Here is an 18,688-nt window from a genome sequence, read left to right as displayed (position 1 = left end):
CGTCGCTTGGATGGCAGCATATGTTTCTCCAAAACATTGTACTTTGAGATTAATACCGTGATAAAACAGAATCCGTAAAATATACCAAACATTCAAGTGCACTTGAATGAAGAGGGCAAGCAAAAATGTTCGGGCGCTTGCCCTTTAAAAAGTTCGCTTCAAGCCCCGGTAGAATATTTAATCTTGGCCCATGAACTCACTCCCACACACTGGGTGATGATCTGTATTTCAGAATGTATGTGAGAAGTATCCATTTCCATCATTTAACGTTTAATCCAAGTGTATCAACCATTTAGCTTTCCTCTACTTTTTTCAGATTCTTAACCGGGTTCTGGCATGTGTGACCACAGCCAAGCAGGTCCAGTTCTCTGAGGCAGTTCTAACTGCAGGGAATGAGTGTGTGGGTGTGTTGCTGGCCAGCATGGAGCCCTGTGGTCAACTAATGGAGACAGTCTTAGCCTATGGCTTGGACCAGTTGGACTGCTGCCGTGCTTGTGGTTCAGACTACAACCTAGCAGCACTCAGCCTTCTCACTCTGGTATGACCACATTTAATTAGCAATTGGTATTTGAACGCAATTTCCTGTGTATCTAACCTGGAAAATTAGATGACAAATATTTGTTTTTTCATGAATTTCAGAGAAATCTTTCCCCCACAATTTAGTCTTTATTCCAAGAAGCGCCCTAATTACAACACTTCTCGTAAAATTAAAGTTAAAATCTCTGGTAAACCAAAATGAAAAAAAAAAAGTACAATAGGACGGTAAACACGAGCTCAAACTCTCATGGTTGAATGCATGTTGCAATGAAGTAAAGTGCTGCCGCTTAATTCTTACTGAGAAATATGAGCAGCAACATACAAAGCCACCCAGACAGTCCATTCAGATTGTTGCATTAACTCTGTCAAGCTTTAATTGTACTTTCCACCCATTTGTATTGGAGGGTATTTGGTATTACAGTATTTACAACAAACATTTAGAGCATGTCCTACTTCCTGTTTTAGTTTTTTTCTGCAGCCCATTCAGGCATCAAATTAGATGCGCAATAATGGATTGGACCCTTTGCTGTTTGTGAAATAAAAAAATAAAGACCTACGGTATTGGCTGACGCTGCACAACATAATTATTAATACAAATCTTAGACCAATCAAGTTTCAAATGAACAAATATAAATCTTGATCAAATATGTTAATTGATGTATCACCATGCCCATAATTACTTATAATGACAGCTATTACTGATTCTTTTATTTCTATTAAAGATGAATGTTTGAATGTGTTTTAGATTGTGGAACAGATCAACACAAAGCTGCCTGCGTCCTTTGTGGAGAAATTATTAGCACCTGACTCGCAGCTGCTGGAATTGCGTTCCCATCGAGAGAAAGAGGTTTGTGACCAGGTCTTAACAAATATTAAAATGTGTGCGAGCACAGCAAGGTGCTTGTCTTTTACATACTTCGGTTTGAACCGTTGTTGTAGTATTTTTATTTTATTTCATTGTTACACATAATGTAACAACTGATTCATCCAGAAAGTATTCACAGCGCTTCGCTTCTTTCACATTTTGTGTTACAGCTAATACTTTTTTGCTAGGTTGGGTAGAATCCGACATTAATGAGTTTAATGTGACTTCTCAGGACAGCCCAAAGTTTTGTGAAAATTGTTTAGGTAATTAGCAATACTGATGCATTATGCTGTTAACAAACTCAGCTCTTGTATTTTATCCCATTAGCTTTGAAAAGGGGTCATTTTGTTGCATGATAAAATGACGGGAACCATAATTTCACTTTAAATTTTGCATGTGCAATAGAAGTATTTTATCTCCACTTTTGAATTAGTTTCTGATAGCATACGTTTACCACGCTTATCGAGTTATGTATGTGCTCTCCACAGGTGGTGGCGAATGTACATGGGGTGTACCAGGCACTCCTGAGTCTGAAAAACATTCCCACACTGGAGGCAGCTTATAAATTGGTATTGGGAGAGATGGCGTGTGCCTTGTCCAGCATTCTGGCAACCCTGAAGCTGACTAGTGGAATTGAGGCACCCGATATCCGCTGCCTCAGCATCCAGCACCCTGCTTTCGCTTCAGTCACCCTCAACCCAGAGAAGGCACAGTTCATCCTCATCTTCAATCTCAGCACCCTCACTACCATTGGGAACACCAAGAACTCGCTCATTGGGGTAAGCTACACAGGTTACCAGCTCGTTGGTTTTGGCGGGACGGCCGCATTCATCTGACTTGAATCCAAAATGTTTCCACATCCTTGCGGTGGCGTTATGCTTTAGAACTAATTCCATTTGTGCCGCCCAGTTTTCTGTAACTGCAGCTCGCCGTCAGAAAACCTAGCTTCGTGTACGTGAGCGCCCACATTTCAAACGCACGCACGCGTACACGCCCACGCACATGCACACGGCCAGTCAGACCGAGGGTCCCCCGCTAGTCACCATCTCTGATTGATTTAGAGACCCACCCACATTTCACACACACACACGCACACACACACACACACACACACACACGTACACACGGCCAATTAGGCCTAGGGTACCCGCTATTCACTATTGTGTGTCTGCTTTTAAGTCGCGGAAATGTTTTTTTCTTCCTAAAATGACTGGGCAGCTCTCCACACCCTCTTTTGCTGCACCATTCAAAAATTAGGGCCCATATGCGACCGAATTAGTCACACTCTAGCGTCCTGTCTAGTAAAAAAAAAAAAAAAAAAAAACTATACGCCGGATTTCCAGCACCACACCCACAGTGTTATCGATCTTTGTGAGATTGATCGTACTTTATGCGGTTACGTAAATGCGATCACATTTCCAAAAGTGTGCAAGTATAAAAGCGCAACATATTTTACTTTTAATGAAGTACTCCACTAAACATCACATTCAAGTAAGTGGAAAAGTCAAGTTGGATTCCATTACTGATGTAAACAACATTTGAGCTTTTCACTGAATCTACATGAGAAGCTTGATGGGGAGCCAAAGTTTTTGACCTGCTCCTCTTTTACGCCTCCTGGAAGTCTTGTTGTTTGAACAATGGATGGACTGCTTTTTGTCACTGTCGCTAATGTTCTTTTGTTTGACCCGTTTAGATGTGGGCTTTGTCTCCTACCGTCTTTGCCCTGCTCAATCATACGTTGATGCTGGTGCACTCTGAGTTAGCAGTCTACTACCCTGCCGTCCAGTATGCTGTGCTTTACACCCTCTATTCCCACTGCACCAGGTAATGTATAAATGAGGGCTCGGACTCTGCGTGTATATCTACTATTCGTGAGGACGTGCAAGAATGACTCGAGAATCAGATTCAAATTGTAACTCCAGGTACTATTCCACATATAGATGTATGATGTCATAGTCCATTGAATGAAAAATCCATAGTGCTCATTTGAAAACTATCTATAAACTTTACTAATATTGTTTTGCAGCTTTATATTATTGCAAAAACTACGAAACGTTAAAATAAAATTCTCTACTGGAAAATGTGTGTAGTTCAGCTTTTCACCGCAAGATGGCAATGCCAAATCCTCTGCCGTTTGAATCTAAAAGGTTTGTGGTACGATGTGAGCATTTGCATTTAATTTTGCATGGAACAAAAAAAACAACTAATATGTAACTAACAGTACAGTGACCAAAAAAAAAAAAGTGTTTCCATACATGGGATGGCGCTTTTCACCCAAAAATCTACCCATGTAGCAGAAGAAATCTCCATCATACACTGCAGGATTTATTATTTTTTTTCCATATGCAAACACGACAAATCCCTGCCTGCGGTGTTGTGCTATAGGTCAAAATGGCTGCGGCCGTAAACACATGGAGGTAGGCAATATTTTGTGTTTTGTTTTTAAATGCGGCATGGTTGCAGCTTCTGTCAGAATAAAATAAATAGTATTTAGTTCTTAGATTTGTGCTTCGAATGCGAAAGTTCTGATTCAACTGCCTTTTTTATTTCCCCCGACTCGCTAGTCGACTCCACTCACAACTCACTCGTTCGTAGGACTAGCATGAACTGTTGGAATTTGTAAAGCAGTCAAGTGCCACATATCCACCCAGTAGTATGGGTCACTTCAATTTGCCATGGTACAGTTCGGAAGAGTAAATCTTGATCAGGTTTCCCTGCGCTGTGGTGAGGCAGGTATGGCGAAGGCTGTATCTGCTATGTAAATAAATTTGCACCTTACTAGTTCATCAATGTAACCTGCCAGTGTTGTCATTAAAAAAGAGGAACTCGATGGTTAATAGAAGGCAATAATGGAGGACTGTAAACAGTCAAGAAGCCAAACATTGTTTGAGAGTAGGTTCCCTGTTAATTCCCATTCCATTCCTTATGGCCCATAAAAGTGATGATTCTTATTGTGGAAGGTACCCTAACGAAGGCTGGCAAAATGTGGTTTTGTACAAGATTAAATGTAATATTCACAACATTTGCCAGCTCTACATTGAAGAAGTAAAGTATATTTTTCTACTGATTTAGGCTTAGGGCTACTATTATTATTTGCAGTCCGTCGGGAAGTCGAATCGCAGATTCAGGAGGAGCAATGTGGTTTTTGTCCTGGCCGTGGAACAGTGGACCAGCTCTACACCCTCGGCAGGGTCCTCGAGGGTGCATGTGAGTTCGCCCAACCAGTCTATATGTGTTTTGTGGACTTGGAAAGGTGTTCAACCATCTCCCTCGGGGAGTCCTGAGAAGCTCGGTCATCCGGGAGGATCTCAGAGTAGAGCCGCTGCTCCTCCACATCGAGAGGAGCCAGATGAGGCGGCTCGGGCATCTGATTATGATGCTTCCGGGACGCCTCTCTGGTGAGGTGTTCCGGGCATGTCCCATCGGGAGGAGACCCTGTGGATGACCCGAGAAAAACTGGAGAGACTATAGCTCCCGGCTGGCCTGGGAACGGCTCGGGATCCCCCCGGAAGAGCTGGATGAAGTGGCTGGGGAGAGGGAAGTCTGGGAATCCAAATTGACCCCAAACCTAAGATTTAGAAGTAGAAGTCGTTCGCTTCACGCTGCTGCTGCTTGCTTTAGTCGGCATTTTGTTGTTTGTTCGAGTATGGCTTCCGTCCATACAACACGAATCACACTCACAGCGCCTCCCAGTGGGCAGGAGGTGAATCGATTCAGAGGATTTGATGAATCGATACTGAATTGTTGGAGGAACTATGGCAATGCATTGATGATTTGTTTTAATTTATTATTATAATTTGTTTAAGCCAACCCCTAACTGACGCCATATCTCCTTTTCTGCTTTCTAAAATAGACATGATCATTTCATCTCATCCAGCTTGTCGTCATCTTCCCCATCCCTGTTTGATGGTGCGGTCATTAGCACTGTCACAACAGCTACAAAGAAACATTTCAGCACTCTGCTAAACCTTCTGGGAGGGCTGCTGGTGAAGGAACATCTGTACCCTGAAGCCAGGTTTTTTTTCTTTCTCATTCTTTAAATCAGCAATCATAGACAGCACTATTAACACTGCCAAAAGAAGTGAAAGGATTTGATGTCACCATGAGATTTGTAACATTGGCAAGAGTGGTTACGGTATATGGCACAAACAGAACATTGAGAGTTTATTTATCAGGAGGCTGCTGCTGACGTGGGCTCAAGAGATCTCACTGCTGATGAAGAAGTCAGACACCTACAGCCCTCTCTTCTCCTTGCCTTCCTTCAACAAGTTCTGTCGCGGCCTGCTTTCCAACGGTGAGCTCAGGCTGTCCATTATTCGCTTTCTTTTAGGCTTACAGATTTTTTTATACTTAATAAAACTGGTCCTATTTTCTTCTGCTGTTTCACTCAATAGCCCTGAATGAAGATCAGCGTATCTGCCTTCAGACCTGCAACAGTTTACTTATTCTCTCTTCATCTTTATCTGTGGAACTTCTGCAGAGGTAAATGCATCCTTATCCACACATAATGAGCTGCCTTCGGGCATTGTGCAGAATTTGAGCTGGAACATGAAACACAGTGTTCCAGCACTTGATGTCCGCTTTTGATTTTAAGATCCATTTTTAGTTGTGTTATCGTAATTACCATTTTGATAATGCGCACGCAGACACACAAATGCAAAAACATAAACTGGGAGGCAAGGGTCTCTGTTTTTGTTTGGGTTCTGAATTCTTTTTCGATTGTTGTATGACTTTCTCTGAAATGTAATAATAGTCTAGTTGTGTGACTGCTTGACCATACAGATTGTACGTATCCGTTGCACCATGAGTCTGAGCCACCTGTCCGGCTGAATTAGATCATGTTTTGTGTTTTAGGTGTGTGGATGTGTGCAGAGTCCAGCTGGTCCACTCAGCAGTGAGAGTGAGGCAGGCCTATAGCAAGCTCCTTAGGACAATCCCCCTGGATGTTTCCTTAAGGTAATACTGGCCCCATGAGTGATGTGCTTCCGTTCTTTATATCTACATTGAAGTCTTTGTTGTCACAGTAAACTATTAGTTAGTTCTCATGAATGTAATGTAATTGCTCATGTTCTAACTTCTGATTTAATTTTAAATATACCTGTAGAGTGGTTCAAATGTGTTTTTTAACAATTTACTTTGATTAATTTCTCAATAATATGTATATTTTTAACAGTCTGTCCTAGACAACTAGTCCAAACACATCATTTTGTTCGTTTTATCACCAGTACTTATTAGCATCTGTGTAAGTCACTGTGGCAATAAGTAAATTATTTCCTGAATGATGAACATGGCAGCAAAAATCTGTTCCTTACTTATATTATAAGATAGGGATGCACAATAACTATCGGGACCGATTTCTATGGACCGATATTGAGGGTGGGGGGTTGACATCGCACTGATTGGTCTGATATAGAAACAAATGGACCGATAAAATTAGCTCTCTCATTCAACGCTGCGCTGGTTACCGCTGTAGTCTGAGTTCCAGAGAACTCTGGAGCAAGTTCTCTTGAAGAATTTCTCAATATTTGGCAGTTGTCATCTTACCCTCTATGCCACAGGTGACAAACTGGTGGACCGGGGGCCAGATCCGGCCCACCACATCAATTTATGTGGCCCGCGAAACCAAATCAAAATTGCTCATTGTGTTCTGGTGTAATACCATTGAGATTTTTGCTAGCATTTTCCCTGCAGCAGAAAAATAGCCCCAAAACATGATGCTCCCACCACCTTGGTTCACGGTAGGGATGGTGTTAGCCAGGTGATGAGCAGTGCCTCTTCTTCTCCAGATATGACGCAGGCCAAAAAGTTATATTTTGGTCTCATCGGATCAGAGATTTTTGTTTCTGCAGGTCTGAGAATTCTTAAGGTGCCTTTTGGCAAACTCCAAGCGGGCTGCCATGTGCCTTTTAGTGAGAAGTGGCTTCCGTCCGGCCACTGTACCATTAAGGAATGATTGATGGAGTGTGTTAGCAATGGTTTACCTTCTGGATGGTTGTCTTATCTCCGCAAGGGAAAACTCGAGCTCCGCCTTAGTGACCAGAGTTGTCGTTCACCACTCTGACCAAGGCCCTTCTTCCCCGGTTACTCAGCTCGGTCGGGCGGCCAGATCTAGGAAGGGTGCTGCTGGTTCTAAACTTTCCGAATAATCGAGACCACAGTGCTTTTCGGGACCTTCAATGCTGCTGAAATTCTTTTCTATCCTTCCCCAGATTTGTGCCTTGACACAATCCGGTCTCATAGGTCTGTAGACAATTCCTTAGACTTCATTGCTTGGTTTCTGCTCTGATATGCACTGCCAACTATGAGAACTTATATAGCCAGGTGTGTGCCATTCCAAATGATGTTCAAGCAACTGAATTTAACAGAGGTGAACTCCATTCAAGTTGTAGAAGCATCTCAAAGATGATCAGTGGAAATCCGATGCACTTGATCTTAAGTTTGAGTGTCATAGCAAGAGGTGTGAACTTATGTTTGAATGTTTACATTTTTTTTTACAAATTTACACAAATGTCTGAAAATGATTGTATGTTGTCATTAGGATATTTTATGTAGATTTTTTTAAAAAGAAAAACTATACTCAGGTCAGGTTTAGAATCATTCTGTAACAGCAAAATGTGGAAAACGTGAAGGGGTGCGAATACTTTCTAGTGGCACTGGAAACCATTAAATATTATATCGGTTATCGGTAGCAATGTCGGTTTGGAGAAGCAGCAAGTTATTGGTATCGATGGAAAAAATAGTTATTGTGCATCCCTACTTTAAGATAACAAGATTGGGGTTGTACAGGTTTTCACAGTTTTTTCTTCTTGAGGGCATTTTATGCACCTGACCTGCCAATAATCTGAAAAATAGCCCATTACAACTGCAAATAGTTACTTTTTATGCTTTGAATGATTTTTTTTTTTTAGTTTTTTCTGTCCTTTCATACACAGAAATAATCCTCTTGAGTTTTACTATATATATATAACTGTTTGCTACCCATTTATTTTATTTTTATCAGTAACCACAGCCGCCCAGAGATGACTCAGATCTCATTGTCCATCCGCCACCACATGAGTCGAGCACCAAGCAGCACCTTGCACCCCCAGGACTTCAGTGACCTCATCAGCTTCATTTTATATGGAGCCCTGCACCGTGGAGGGTATGCCCTTTTTAAGAGGATTCATACATTCCTAATTTTCCCTTAAATGTTTAATAAAGTAGATCTATCTGTAATATAACTAAATCCAGGCATTTTATGCAGTGTTAGAAACAAAGTATAAACCACTGTTCTTCCGCAGTTTAGCACTCCATTAGTCCAATATTTTGGGAGGTACTGATATCTGTAGTGAAATTGTGCTCTCCAGTTTAACAGTTCATATCTTCAGTGATATCCTCATAGAAAACAAAATTAAGCTCCCTATTTTTAGTTAGATGAAGAGAAACAAAGTTAACACTGTTTGTGTTAAATGTTTTAGTCAGCAATCCAAATCCACTGGTAAATGAGTTAAGGCAGACTGTTTCTGTGTCAGTATACTGAGGCTTTCTAAGCTTCCCATTCTTGTCCACAGCAAGGATCCATGGTTGGAGCGACTTCATTACAGCTGCCAGCGCCTCGAGAAACGGGATGGCCGGGGTGGTGCTGATGGCATGCGTCCTGGTGTCGTGCCCCGGGCTCTGTTAAAAACTGAAGTGGTGCTGTGGCAGTGGGCAGTGTGGGAAGCTGCACAGTTCACTGTCCTGTCCAAACTCCGAACTCCACTTGGCCGAGCTCAAGACACATTCCAGACCATTGAAGGTGATACCGAAGCTCTTGCTTGTATTTAATTGTAAGTTGATATTGGCCATAAATCAGGTTGCCTTTAGTAGTAAAGAGAAGACGTAGCAGGCCTATATACACACACACACACAGAGAGAGAGAGAGAGAGAGAGTGAGTGTGTGAGTGTGTCTAATTGAAAATGTTTGGGGGCAGCTGAAATCTGCCATTGGGGAAAAGAACCCTGCAAATGTTCAAGAGCGTGAACAAACTTGCAAAGGAAGAGTGGGAGAAAATACCTAAGAAAGGCAAAAAGCTTATTGATGGATACAAGAAACGTTTGGAGGCTGTCAGGCGGCACGGTCGACGACTGGTCAGAGCGTCTGCCTCACAGTTCTGAGGACCGGGGTCCAATACCTCCCGCCTGTGTGACGTTCGCATGTTCTCCCCGTGCCTGCGTGGGATTTCTCCGGGCACTCCGGTTTCCTCCCACATCCCAAAAACATGCATGCTAGGTTATTTGAAGACTCTAAATTGCCCGTAGGTGTGAATGGTTGTTTGTTTATATGTGCCCTGCAATTGGCTGGCAACCAGTTCGTGGTGTACCCCGGCTCCTGCCCGATGATAGCTGGGATAGGCTCCAGCACGCCCACGACCCTAGTGTGGAGAAGCGGCTCAGAAAATGGATGGATGGATGGATGGATGGAGGCTGTCATGGCTGAAAAAGGGTGTGCAACCAAATATTCAGGACTGGCGCCGATATTGTTTTACATGTTGTTGTTTTCTGTTTTTTAGTTTGTTTTGTTGTTGTTGAAATTACACTTTCTCAGTTGAAAAGTTTCTTTGTTAAATTGTTAGACCTACAATTCAGAGATCTTGATTGTTTGGTACATTTCCATTTATTTCTGAAGATATACAGGCTATGCAAAAAATGAAGGGGTGCTAATCATGGGAAGAAGTTTTTTGTTTGTTTGTTTTTGTTGTATTAGCTTGCCAAGCCTTCCCTTATTTTCCTCTATTTCAGGTATGATCCGCAGCCTGGCAGCACACAGCCTAAACCCAGAGCAGGATGTTGGACCATGGGCTGGTGCTGGAAGTGACGGAGATGGTCACCATTCCAATCAGCTCCGGATCACGCTACTGCTTCAGTATCTTGAGAACCTGGAGAAGCTTATGTATAACGCGTATGAGGGCTGTGCTAATGCGCTCACTGCCCCACCAAAGGTAGGCTGGCAAGTCTCACTCCACTGTTTGTTTAAAAATGATAATTATCTGGTTTAAGTGTTGGGCATGGACAACATTTACACATAATTTACATCTGCCTTGGTTTGAATAATACAAGTTTTTGCTTTTTACTCAGGGTATCAGGACATTCTTCTACACTAATCGTCAGACGTGCCAAGACTGGCTGACAAGGATCCGCCTTTCACTGATGAGGGTTGGTCTCCTGTCTGGCCAGCCAGCAGTGACCATACGTCATGGCTTTGATCTTCTTGCTGAGATTAAAAACAGCAGCACCCAGGTTAGGATGAGGACACTGTCAGTGAGAATTTTAGGTAAGCAACCTCGATGCAAATTCTAATGATTATTTCTGTTTTCTTCGCTTCAGGGTCCAGAATTAGAGGTTCCTCTAACATTATTGGCAGAAGCTCTTTGCGAGCTGCGTTGTCCAGATGCTATCCAAGGACTTGCTGTCTGGAGCCTCTCTAACACTGGCAAGAGTCTCAGCTGGTTGTCCTCAGTTGCTTTACAAGCAGAGGGACGGTAAGCAACCTAAAAAGGTTTTAGATTTAGGTTGTCATTGTTTTGCTTTAAAACTTTATAAATTTATTTTGTATGAATTAACAAACAAAATTATATTTGGGCATTGTGTCGAGTTTTCTTGCATTTGTTTGCATGTGTTTAGGTTTGAGAAAGCAGCTCTGGACTACCAAGATCAGCTGTCTGCAGTTTCCGGGATGGACTGCAGCATCAAAAGCTCTGACTGTTACCTGCTTAAACTCACCAGTAATACCAGCAGCCCCAAACATACAAGCAATGGTAACTATTAAATGTAAATTTTAACCAAGTCAACATTGGTTCCTACTAGGGCTACACAATTAATAGAATTTTATTTGTTATCGTGTTATCGCTCTGCCCGCGAGGCTCGCTCGCTGTGGTGAGGGGGCTGAACGGGCGCATGTGCCGGCGCCCATTGGTGGTTCATAATAACGAGAAGGCGCTTTCTTCATAAAGGAGAGCGTGCAGGTGGTTTATTTTATTTAAAATGGTAATTATAGGCCGATACCGAACAAGCCGATCAGATCGGTGTAAAGAGTACTTTCAACCACAATGTCTTATATATTGATACTGTGTTACATTTTTTTATTATCTATCATTTATTCTTAAGGATTCATTTTCTGCTGAAAACTTGTTTGTTAAAAAGTAGTGCAATTAAAAATACATATTTTTCCCCAACATGAGGAATAATCGTTAATAAAATATTGATCAAAATAATTGTTTATTATTTTGGCCATACTCATGCAGCCCTAGTTCCAACTGTATACACTTTCATTCCATTCAATTGTGGAGATAACAATGCACCATAGTACATACATTGAACATTGTTTTTATTAATATGACTGTATACTTCTGCTAATACAGTGCTGAACATAAATGAGTATACCAAACAGTTTTGTGAGAAAGCCTTGAATTTCCTCGCAGAAACAATATTTCTATAGCATACTATAGTACAAAATACTCCCAGAGATGTGGGTCAGTGACTACAAATGACATTTGACATACACAAATACTCAGAATTGAATGGTGATGGAGGTGGAACGAAATGTACAAACCCCAATTCCAATGACGTTGGGATGTTATGTAAATTGAAAACGGAATACAATTATGTTCAAATCCTTTTCAACCTATATTCAATTGCATACACTAAAAAGACAAGATACTTTATGTTCAAAGCGCTATACTTTGTCTTTTGATTTTGATGCCTGCAACACATTTTAAAAAGCTGGGACAGGTTCATATTAACCACTGTTAAATCACCTTTCCTTTTAACAGTACTCAATAAGTTTGGGAACTGAGAACACAAATTGATAAAGGTTTGTAGGTGGAATTCTTTCCCTTTCTTGATTGATGTACAACTTCAGTTGCTCAACAGTCCGGGGTCACCGTTGTCGTATTTTGCACTTCTTAATTTTCATATTCTCTTCTTTATCGCTACTCTAAGACTGTGATATGTACTGTTATGCAGACAGAGTAATACTTTTTTTCTGTTTTCTTGAAAAAGGTGAAAGCAGGAAAACTGTGTTGCTGAAGTCAAATGAGTGCTCTCCTGAGGCGGTCAACCTCCTGGCCAACAAAGCATGTCAGTGCTATGTGGCACTTTGTGATTGGCCCTCAGTCAAGGAATGGCAGTCCTCTGTTCATGCTCTGAAACAGAATTCTACCAGTCTAGTCAGCATCAACCTAAGGGCTGATTTCAACTACATTCAGGCCCTAAGCCGCTTTGAGGATGGGGATTTCCCTGAATGTGGTGCTCAGCTGGAACTTCTGCCTGGAGAAGACTTCAGCTCACTTTCCAGTAACAAGGACAAGATGGGTAAGTGTGGGCTTATCCTTAGATTCAGCTTTTAACTTGGGGAATGACAAGCAGTCATTTTAAAATGGGTGACTGTGACTTATTTGTTGATTAATACTGAACTATGTAACTATAATAATGAACTAGTACTGCTTCTGAAGGGACTGCACATAAAATTATTTTCTCAAGCATTCTGTGCTAATTTGGTTGTGTGTCTGTTTAAGATCTGAAGAGGCTTCTGCCCTCATTGAGTCCTGATCCAACAGAACTTCAGAGAGCCATTGAGGTACAGCTCCTCCGTACTGCTGTTAGTGCCCTAGCAAAAGCCAGTCAGCCAACAGAGCAAAGGGCCACAGCCAATCAAGAGTGAGTATTTACAAAGACAATCGAGTTTGACGTTGCTCATTTAGGTCCTGAATGTATCAAACTTGCCTTACTTAGTCAAATGACAACAGCGATATTTGGTTTTACTCATGTTGTAATTTAGTCTGTCTAACAAGTCGTGTATTTTTGCAGTACATTGGTGCGATGTCTGAAACAAACTGGACGGATCTGTCTGGGTCCTCTTCGCCTGTCAACACTGACCCTCTCTGATGCCTTGCCCACCCTTTCCACTTTGCAGCTCCATTGTATTGCCACTCTGGAGAACACTATTTCAGGACAAGAGGCACGTACACCAGTGTCTTACATCTGAGTTGCATTAACCTTTATTCATTCATTCATCTTCCGTTCCGCTTATCCTCACTAGGGTCGCGGGTGTGCTGGAGCCTAGCCCAGTCATCTTCGTGCGAGAGGCGGGGTATACTCCGAACTGGTTGCCAGCCAATCGCAGGGCACATATAAACAAACAACCATTCGAACTCACATTCACACCTACGGGCAATTTCGAGTCTTCAATTAACCTACCCTACCTGTTTTTGGGACATGGGAGGAAACCGGAGTACCCAGAGAAAACCCACGCAGGCACGGGGAGAACATGCAAACTCCACACAGGCGGGGCCGGGATTTGAACTGTGAGGCAGATGTGCTAACCAGTTGTCCACCGTGCCGCCCCATTAACCTTAATGTTTTTGCTAAACGATATGTTGAATGGTTACAAAAAAATGGGATGTGTTCATCTGAGTATTATGACACTGCTGATTGGTTGTTTCAACAAATGAAAATGGGAAAAACTAATTCTTGATGAGTCACAAGGCAAAATCTAAAATCTAAAAACAGTGTTCTTTGTAATTTAATATAGACATTTTGTCTGGTGAAAAACACTGATACGATCAGGATGGTACCAATGATGATGGTTTGGAAGGATGAATTGTCAAGAATATGTAAATATTCTCTCAGCTCGAGTATTCTTTAAATGTGACTGGCTTCTGTTTGCCTTATACAATAAAAGGACCAATGTAAACATCAATCCTGCTGCACTAATAAAGTCTCGAATTTTTGTGTTGTTTGTATTCGCTGTAGGACTATGTGGTTCCTTTGAACAGTGAGGCTCTGAGCTCATGTAAACAACAGGATGTTCAGCCTTTCCTTCAAGCCCTCAGATACACCATGTTCCAGAGACAACTCCTCAACAAAGTGAGAGGTAATACAGTCAGTATTTATAAAAACAACCTGTTCTTAAATTGCAAAATATTCATCCATCAACCTCCGTGCCAAATCCTTTAAAAAGTTTTAAAGTCAGAAGCTAAGAATCCCTGAATATTGACATATGCTTTATTGGATAGTAGGTATTTGTGCTTCTGGGTGAGAACAGATTCCAGGCTGTCACTGCACAGGACTTCACCTCAGACTTGTACAACTACTGAAGCTCCAGTGATATCCCTGTGTGCATACAAGGAGAGAAATAAACAATTCAGAAATGTTATCAAAGAATTGGGATTATATGAATTTATTTTTCTAACTTCAACTGCAATAATTTTGCCTGAGGCAGTCCTCTCCTACATGCTGTGCATTGTCCATTGGTGGGCTTGAGCATCATCATTCAGGGAGAAAACACTTTTTTCCTGTAATGTGAGGTAAAGCCATTTACAGCTGCCCGTCTGCCAAATTTACTAAATGTAAAGCCCACTTTGTGTCGAGACAGTTTCCTCCTTACAGAAGATTGTACCTGGTACAGCATTCATAGGATGTGAGTGGCTCAGAGGTACAGGAGTTCGTAGTTGCTCAGTTCATTATTTCACTATAGTTACGTTTTTGACCAATAATCATTTTTAACTATCAAAAACTTTACAATCCTGTAGAAATTGCAGTGGACCTGTAGAGACGAGTACCAGACCATTTTTGCCAATAATGTACAGTAAAGCAGTGTTCCCCAATGTTTTGTGCACTTTTTTTCGCTCAGTTCAAATTGAAAACATGTGTCCGAATGAAACGTTTCTTTTCCATCCTCTTCCAGGTTCGTCTCCAACCACAGATGCCCACCTCATGGAACTTTGTTTGACCACTGTAAAGTTTGCTCGAAAAAAAGGCAACATTGCCCTGGCATCCCGCTTGCTCAGCCAGTGTTGCGATGGAACCCAAGACGAGGAGCAGGGCGATGAACTAATAAAGGCCTTCCGGCGCCTCAATGTGGAAGGCACACTGGGAGAGAAGTGGGGACCAGAGCTGCAGATAGAAAAAGCCAAAGTAGTGAGGACTTCAGGTGAGAATTCAGTAGTCCAGTGATAATTCAGCATAAGCTAAATATGGATATGAAAAGCTTGATTACGTGATTATGTAAAGTTAAGGCTTGCATGACAATTCACAAATTACTGAATTGTCTGTGACCTAAGTTATAACCATCCAGGTCATATGTGAAGAGCATCAAAATTATTTTGTTTTAATGTTTGGTGAGCCATGTCAGCATAAATATTGGAACTCAACTCCACAGGCCAGTCCATCACAGCGATGGAAATGCTGAGCAGGGCTGCTCTGTCATATTGCTATGTGGGGAAGAATGAAGGTGCTGCCTGTCGCTCACTGCTCACGCTCTGCAAATGGCTGTTAGCCGACTGGAAGGACATGATACCCCAGCTTAAACAGGTACACCTTTTTAAATTGGTACTCATTTGGTGGTAGGATTTGATTGTGTGAAAATTGCTGATGTGCAGGCATTACTTTTTGTCCGTTAAGTTTGCACTCTGCTGTTTCGCTCCAGGTTGTAAAGATGTCAGGGGCAGTAAACTCATCCAATGCGGTGAGCAACATGTCACCTTTGTGTCAGAACATTTCTGCTCTGCTGGAGCTTCCTCTCGTGGAACTGAGCATTCCCCACATTACCACTGAGACTTCAGGTAATTTTGAGTACAGTTTTATGCATACAATTGCTTATGGCGTGCCACTTGGACATGCTATTGTTTCAAAAAATAAAGTGAAATAACCTTTTAGACATTTTAAACATCAAGCGCTCTCTTCATAATACTGCTTGAAGAGGGCTTGCCTCACAAATATAAAATGCATGTTTACAGAACATGGGTGGCTAGAATCTAGACACCCTTTGAACATAAACCCTGTTATGTACCAACTAATAGGGCTCTGGTTTGCATTTCTAAGGGATGTGATGATCAGTCAGTTCAGTTTCAAAGGGGTGTGATGTTTCAAAGGGCATGACTGTTCACATACTGACTGCTAAGCTTAACATGATGTGTTCCAAAGATGTGATGTGTTCCTGATCAGAATCAGAATCCTATTTTATTGCCAAGTATGTCAAAAACACACAAGGAATTTGTCTCCGGTAGCTGGAGCCGCTCTAGTATAACAATAGACAGCCATTTGACAGTAAATACTTTGAGACATAAAAACACACTACGGAGAGTCACTTAGCCTCGGGCAATTTTTAATGGCAAGAGGAAAGAAGCTGTTTGAATATCTGCTGGTTTTAGTTAGGATTGTTTGATAGCGCCTACCTGAGGGGAGGAGCTGGAAGAGGTGGTGACCAGGATCTGGAGGGTCCAAGAGGATTTTGCATGTTCTTCTCTTGGTTCGGGCAAGCATGCAAGTCCTCAAGGGTGGGCATTTTACTGTGACTAACTTTTGTCAACATCTCAACTCAACATTTTTGTTCTGATCCTCCTGAACCTGAATTAAGTCACGACGACATACCAAAACAAAACAGGAACACAAAGTTAGGCTGAGATGAAGCAGGCAGCATTTTAATAACAAAGGTGCTACTAAGCATTGCTAGAATGCTGACGATGAGAATGAGGTCATAGGATAACAAAATGTCTGTGATTTCTGTGCAGTGAGTGTTGGTGTTGGGGAGCCAGACTTTGTGCTTGGTCAACTCTACCAGCTCTCCACGAGCTTGGCCCCAGAGGTAGCAAAGTCCTGGGCAGCACTGGCCAGCTGGGCGTACCGCTGGGGTAGGAAGGTTGTTGATAATGCCAGGTTAGTGGACCCCAGGCAAATACGGTATATGACTGATTATCGTTAACATTGTTGACGATGATTTTGTTGGTGATACAGTTTTTTTAAACTCTTGCTTATTTAATTACTCTATTATGATTACATTCATAGACCAACATTGCACTTTATTTCCCAATAGCCAAGGTGAGGGATTGCCTCTTCTTTCTGGAGAAAAGAAGGATATTGAGGAACTTCTCCCTGCAACTACAAGTGAAGAAGACAAAGAAACCATTTTTAGCATCCTTGGTCAAGCCATGTGTCGACCAACTGGCATACAGGTAGAGTCTAATGTCTATTAACCATCATGACTTTACTGGATAAGTTGTCTTCAGTTTAGCACAAACAAAGCAGATGCTTTATATTGGATTATGTGGTACATCATTCACAATAACTAATGTTGAAATATTTCAGTTTTTTTACGTACTAATGTAGATTGTTCTAATTGTACACGTGTTTTGCTTTAGGATGAGGATATGGCGCTCCAGCAGGACGATGACGAGGATGACATGGTGGATGTGATATGGCGACAGCTAACAGCTTCCTGCCCCTGGTTAGCAAAGGCCGGCCAACCTGTTGCAGATGGGCTGATACGGGTTTGGAGACGTGTGGTGGACCGAATATTTGGCCTATACCGGATCTCTTGCCAAGCATATTTCACATTCTTGAAGCTCAATGCGGGCCAGGTAAGACTTGGGGTCATCTTTGGCATGCCTGGCAAGGATATCTGCACTGGGGGGGAACAGGTTTGATACATATAGTAAATGTGAAAAGAAATAGTTTTTTCTTCCAAGAAAACAGGTAAAAAGAACAACATTAAATTCTCTACCTTACTCTTTATTGATGCTGTAATACATCAGTAAACATCTTCCTAATGTACTGTATTATGGTATTTATTGAGCGGAAATGAAGATGTTGAGGTTCGCTCTCGGAGTGACCAGGTTGGATAAAATTAGAAATGAGCTCATCAGAGGGACAGCCAAGGTTCGATGTTTTGGAGACAAAGTTAGAGAGAGCAGACTTGGATGGTTCGGAGGCATCCAGAGGAGAAATAGTGAGTATATTGGTAGAAGGATGATGAGGATGGAGCTGCCAGGCAAGAGAGCGAGAGGAAGACCAAAGAGAAGGTCGATGGATGTCGTGAGGGCAGTTCGAGGGGAGGATGCAGGAGATAGCCTTACGTGGAAAAGGATGACGAGCTCTGGCGACCCCTAAAGGGACAAGCCGAAAGGAAAAGAAGAAGAAGATTGTGTTTATTTTATATATTAGATAGAGTCAAAATGAATAACAACTGACGGGCCATCATTGCCACTTGACTGCATGTGTGGGCAGCCTTTCATTAAGGTTCTGTTGTTTCAGGTCCCTATCGATGAGGACGACCCAAAACTCTTACTGTCCTGTCATAACAGCAAACAGAGTAATGATGACGTGATAGTCATGGCAACCCTTCGTCTCCTCCGTCTGTTGGTCAAGCATGCTGGGGAACTGAGGGAAGGGCTTGAGCTCGGTTTAGCGTCCACCCCGACAGCACCTTGGAGGGGTATGTCAAACTTCAACAATTTAGTTTGTTGTTTATTCTTGACTGAATTTAACATG

At 42.0% G+C, this 18,688-nt stretch overlaps 1 protein-coding gene across 1 annotated transcript in view; it reads left to right on the top strand.

Annotated features, from left to right (window-relative positions):
- The window catches only part of smg1 (SMG1 nonsense mediated mRNA decay associated PI3K related kinase), a 44,756-nt gene that overhangs the window by 7,404 nt on the left and 18,664 nt on the right, over positions 1-18,688 (top strand). The window contains 25 exon segments of the mRNA XM_061699985.1: positions 317-538; positions 1,283-1,384; positions 1,891-2,181; positions 3,096-3,226; positions 5,256-5,417; positions 5,578-5,696; positions 5,797-5,884; positions 6,257-6,358; positions 8,403-8,543; positions 8,953-9,179; positions 10,163-10,362; positions 10,499-10,660; positions 10,748-10,902; positions 11,045-11,178; positions 12,422-12,733; positions 12,937-13,078; positions 13,229-13,379; positions 14,174-14,294; positions 15,108-15,353; positions 15,582-15,733; positions 15,849-15,984; positions 16,933-17,077; positions 17,235-17,373; positions 17,560-17,778; positions 18,452-18,632. Of these exon segments, the coding sequence (XP_061555969.1) occupies positions 317-538; positions 1,283-1,384; positions 1,891-2,181; positions 3,096-3,226; positions 5,256-5,417; positions 5,578-5,696; positions 5,797-5,884; positions 6,257-6,358; positions 8,403-8,543; positions 8,953-9,179; positions 10,163-10,362; positions 10,499-10,660; positions 10,748-10,902; positions 11,045-11,178; positions 12,422-12,733; positions 12,937-13,078; positions 13,229-13,379; positions 14,174-14,294; positions 15,108-15,353; positions 15,582-15,733; positions 15,849-15,984; positions 16,933-17,077; positions 17,235-17,373; positions 17,560-17,778; positions 18,452-18,632 (4,180 nt within the window).

The sequence above is a fragment of the Phycodurus eques genome, chromosome 16 (assembly GCF_024500275.1).
Source record: "Phycodurus eques isolate BA_2022a chromosome 16, UOR_Pequ_1.1, whole genome shotgun sequence".
Classification (NCBI taxonomy): domain Eukaryota; kingdom Metazoa; phylum Chordata; class Actinopteri; order Syngnathiformes; family Syngnathidae; genus Phycodurus; species Phycodurus eques.
The sequence above is the reverse complement of the archived record's forward strand: the minus strand, read 5'-3'. Positions and strand labels throughout refer to the sequence as shown.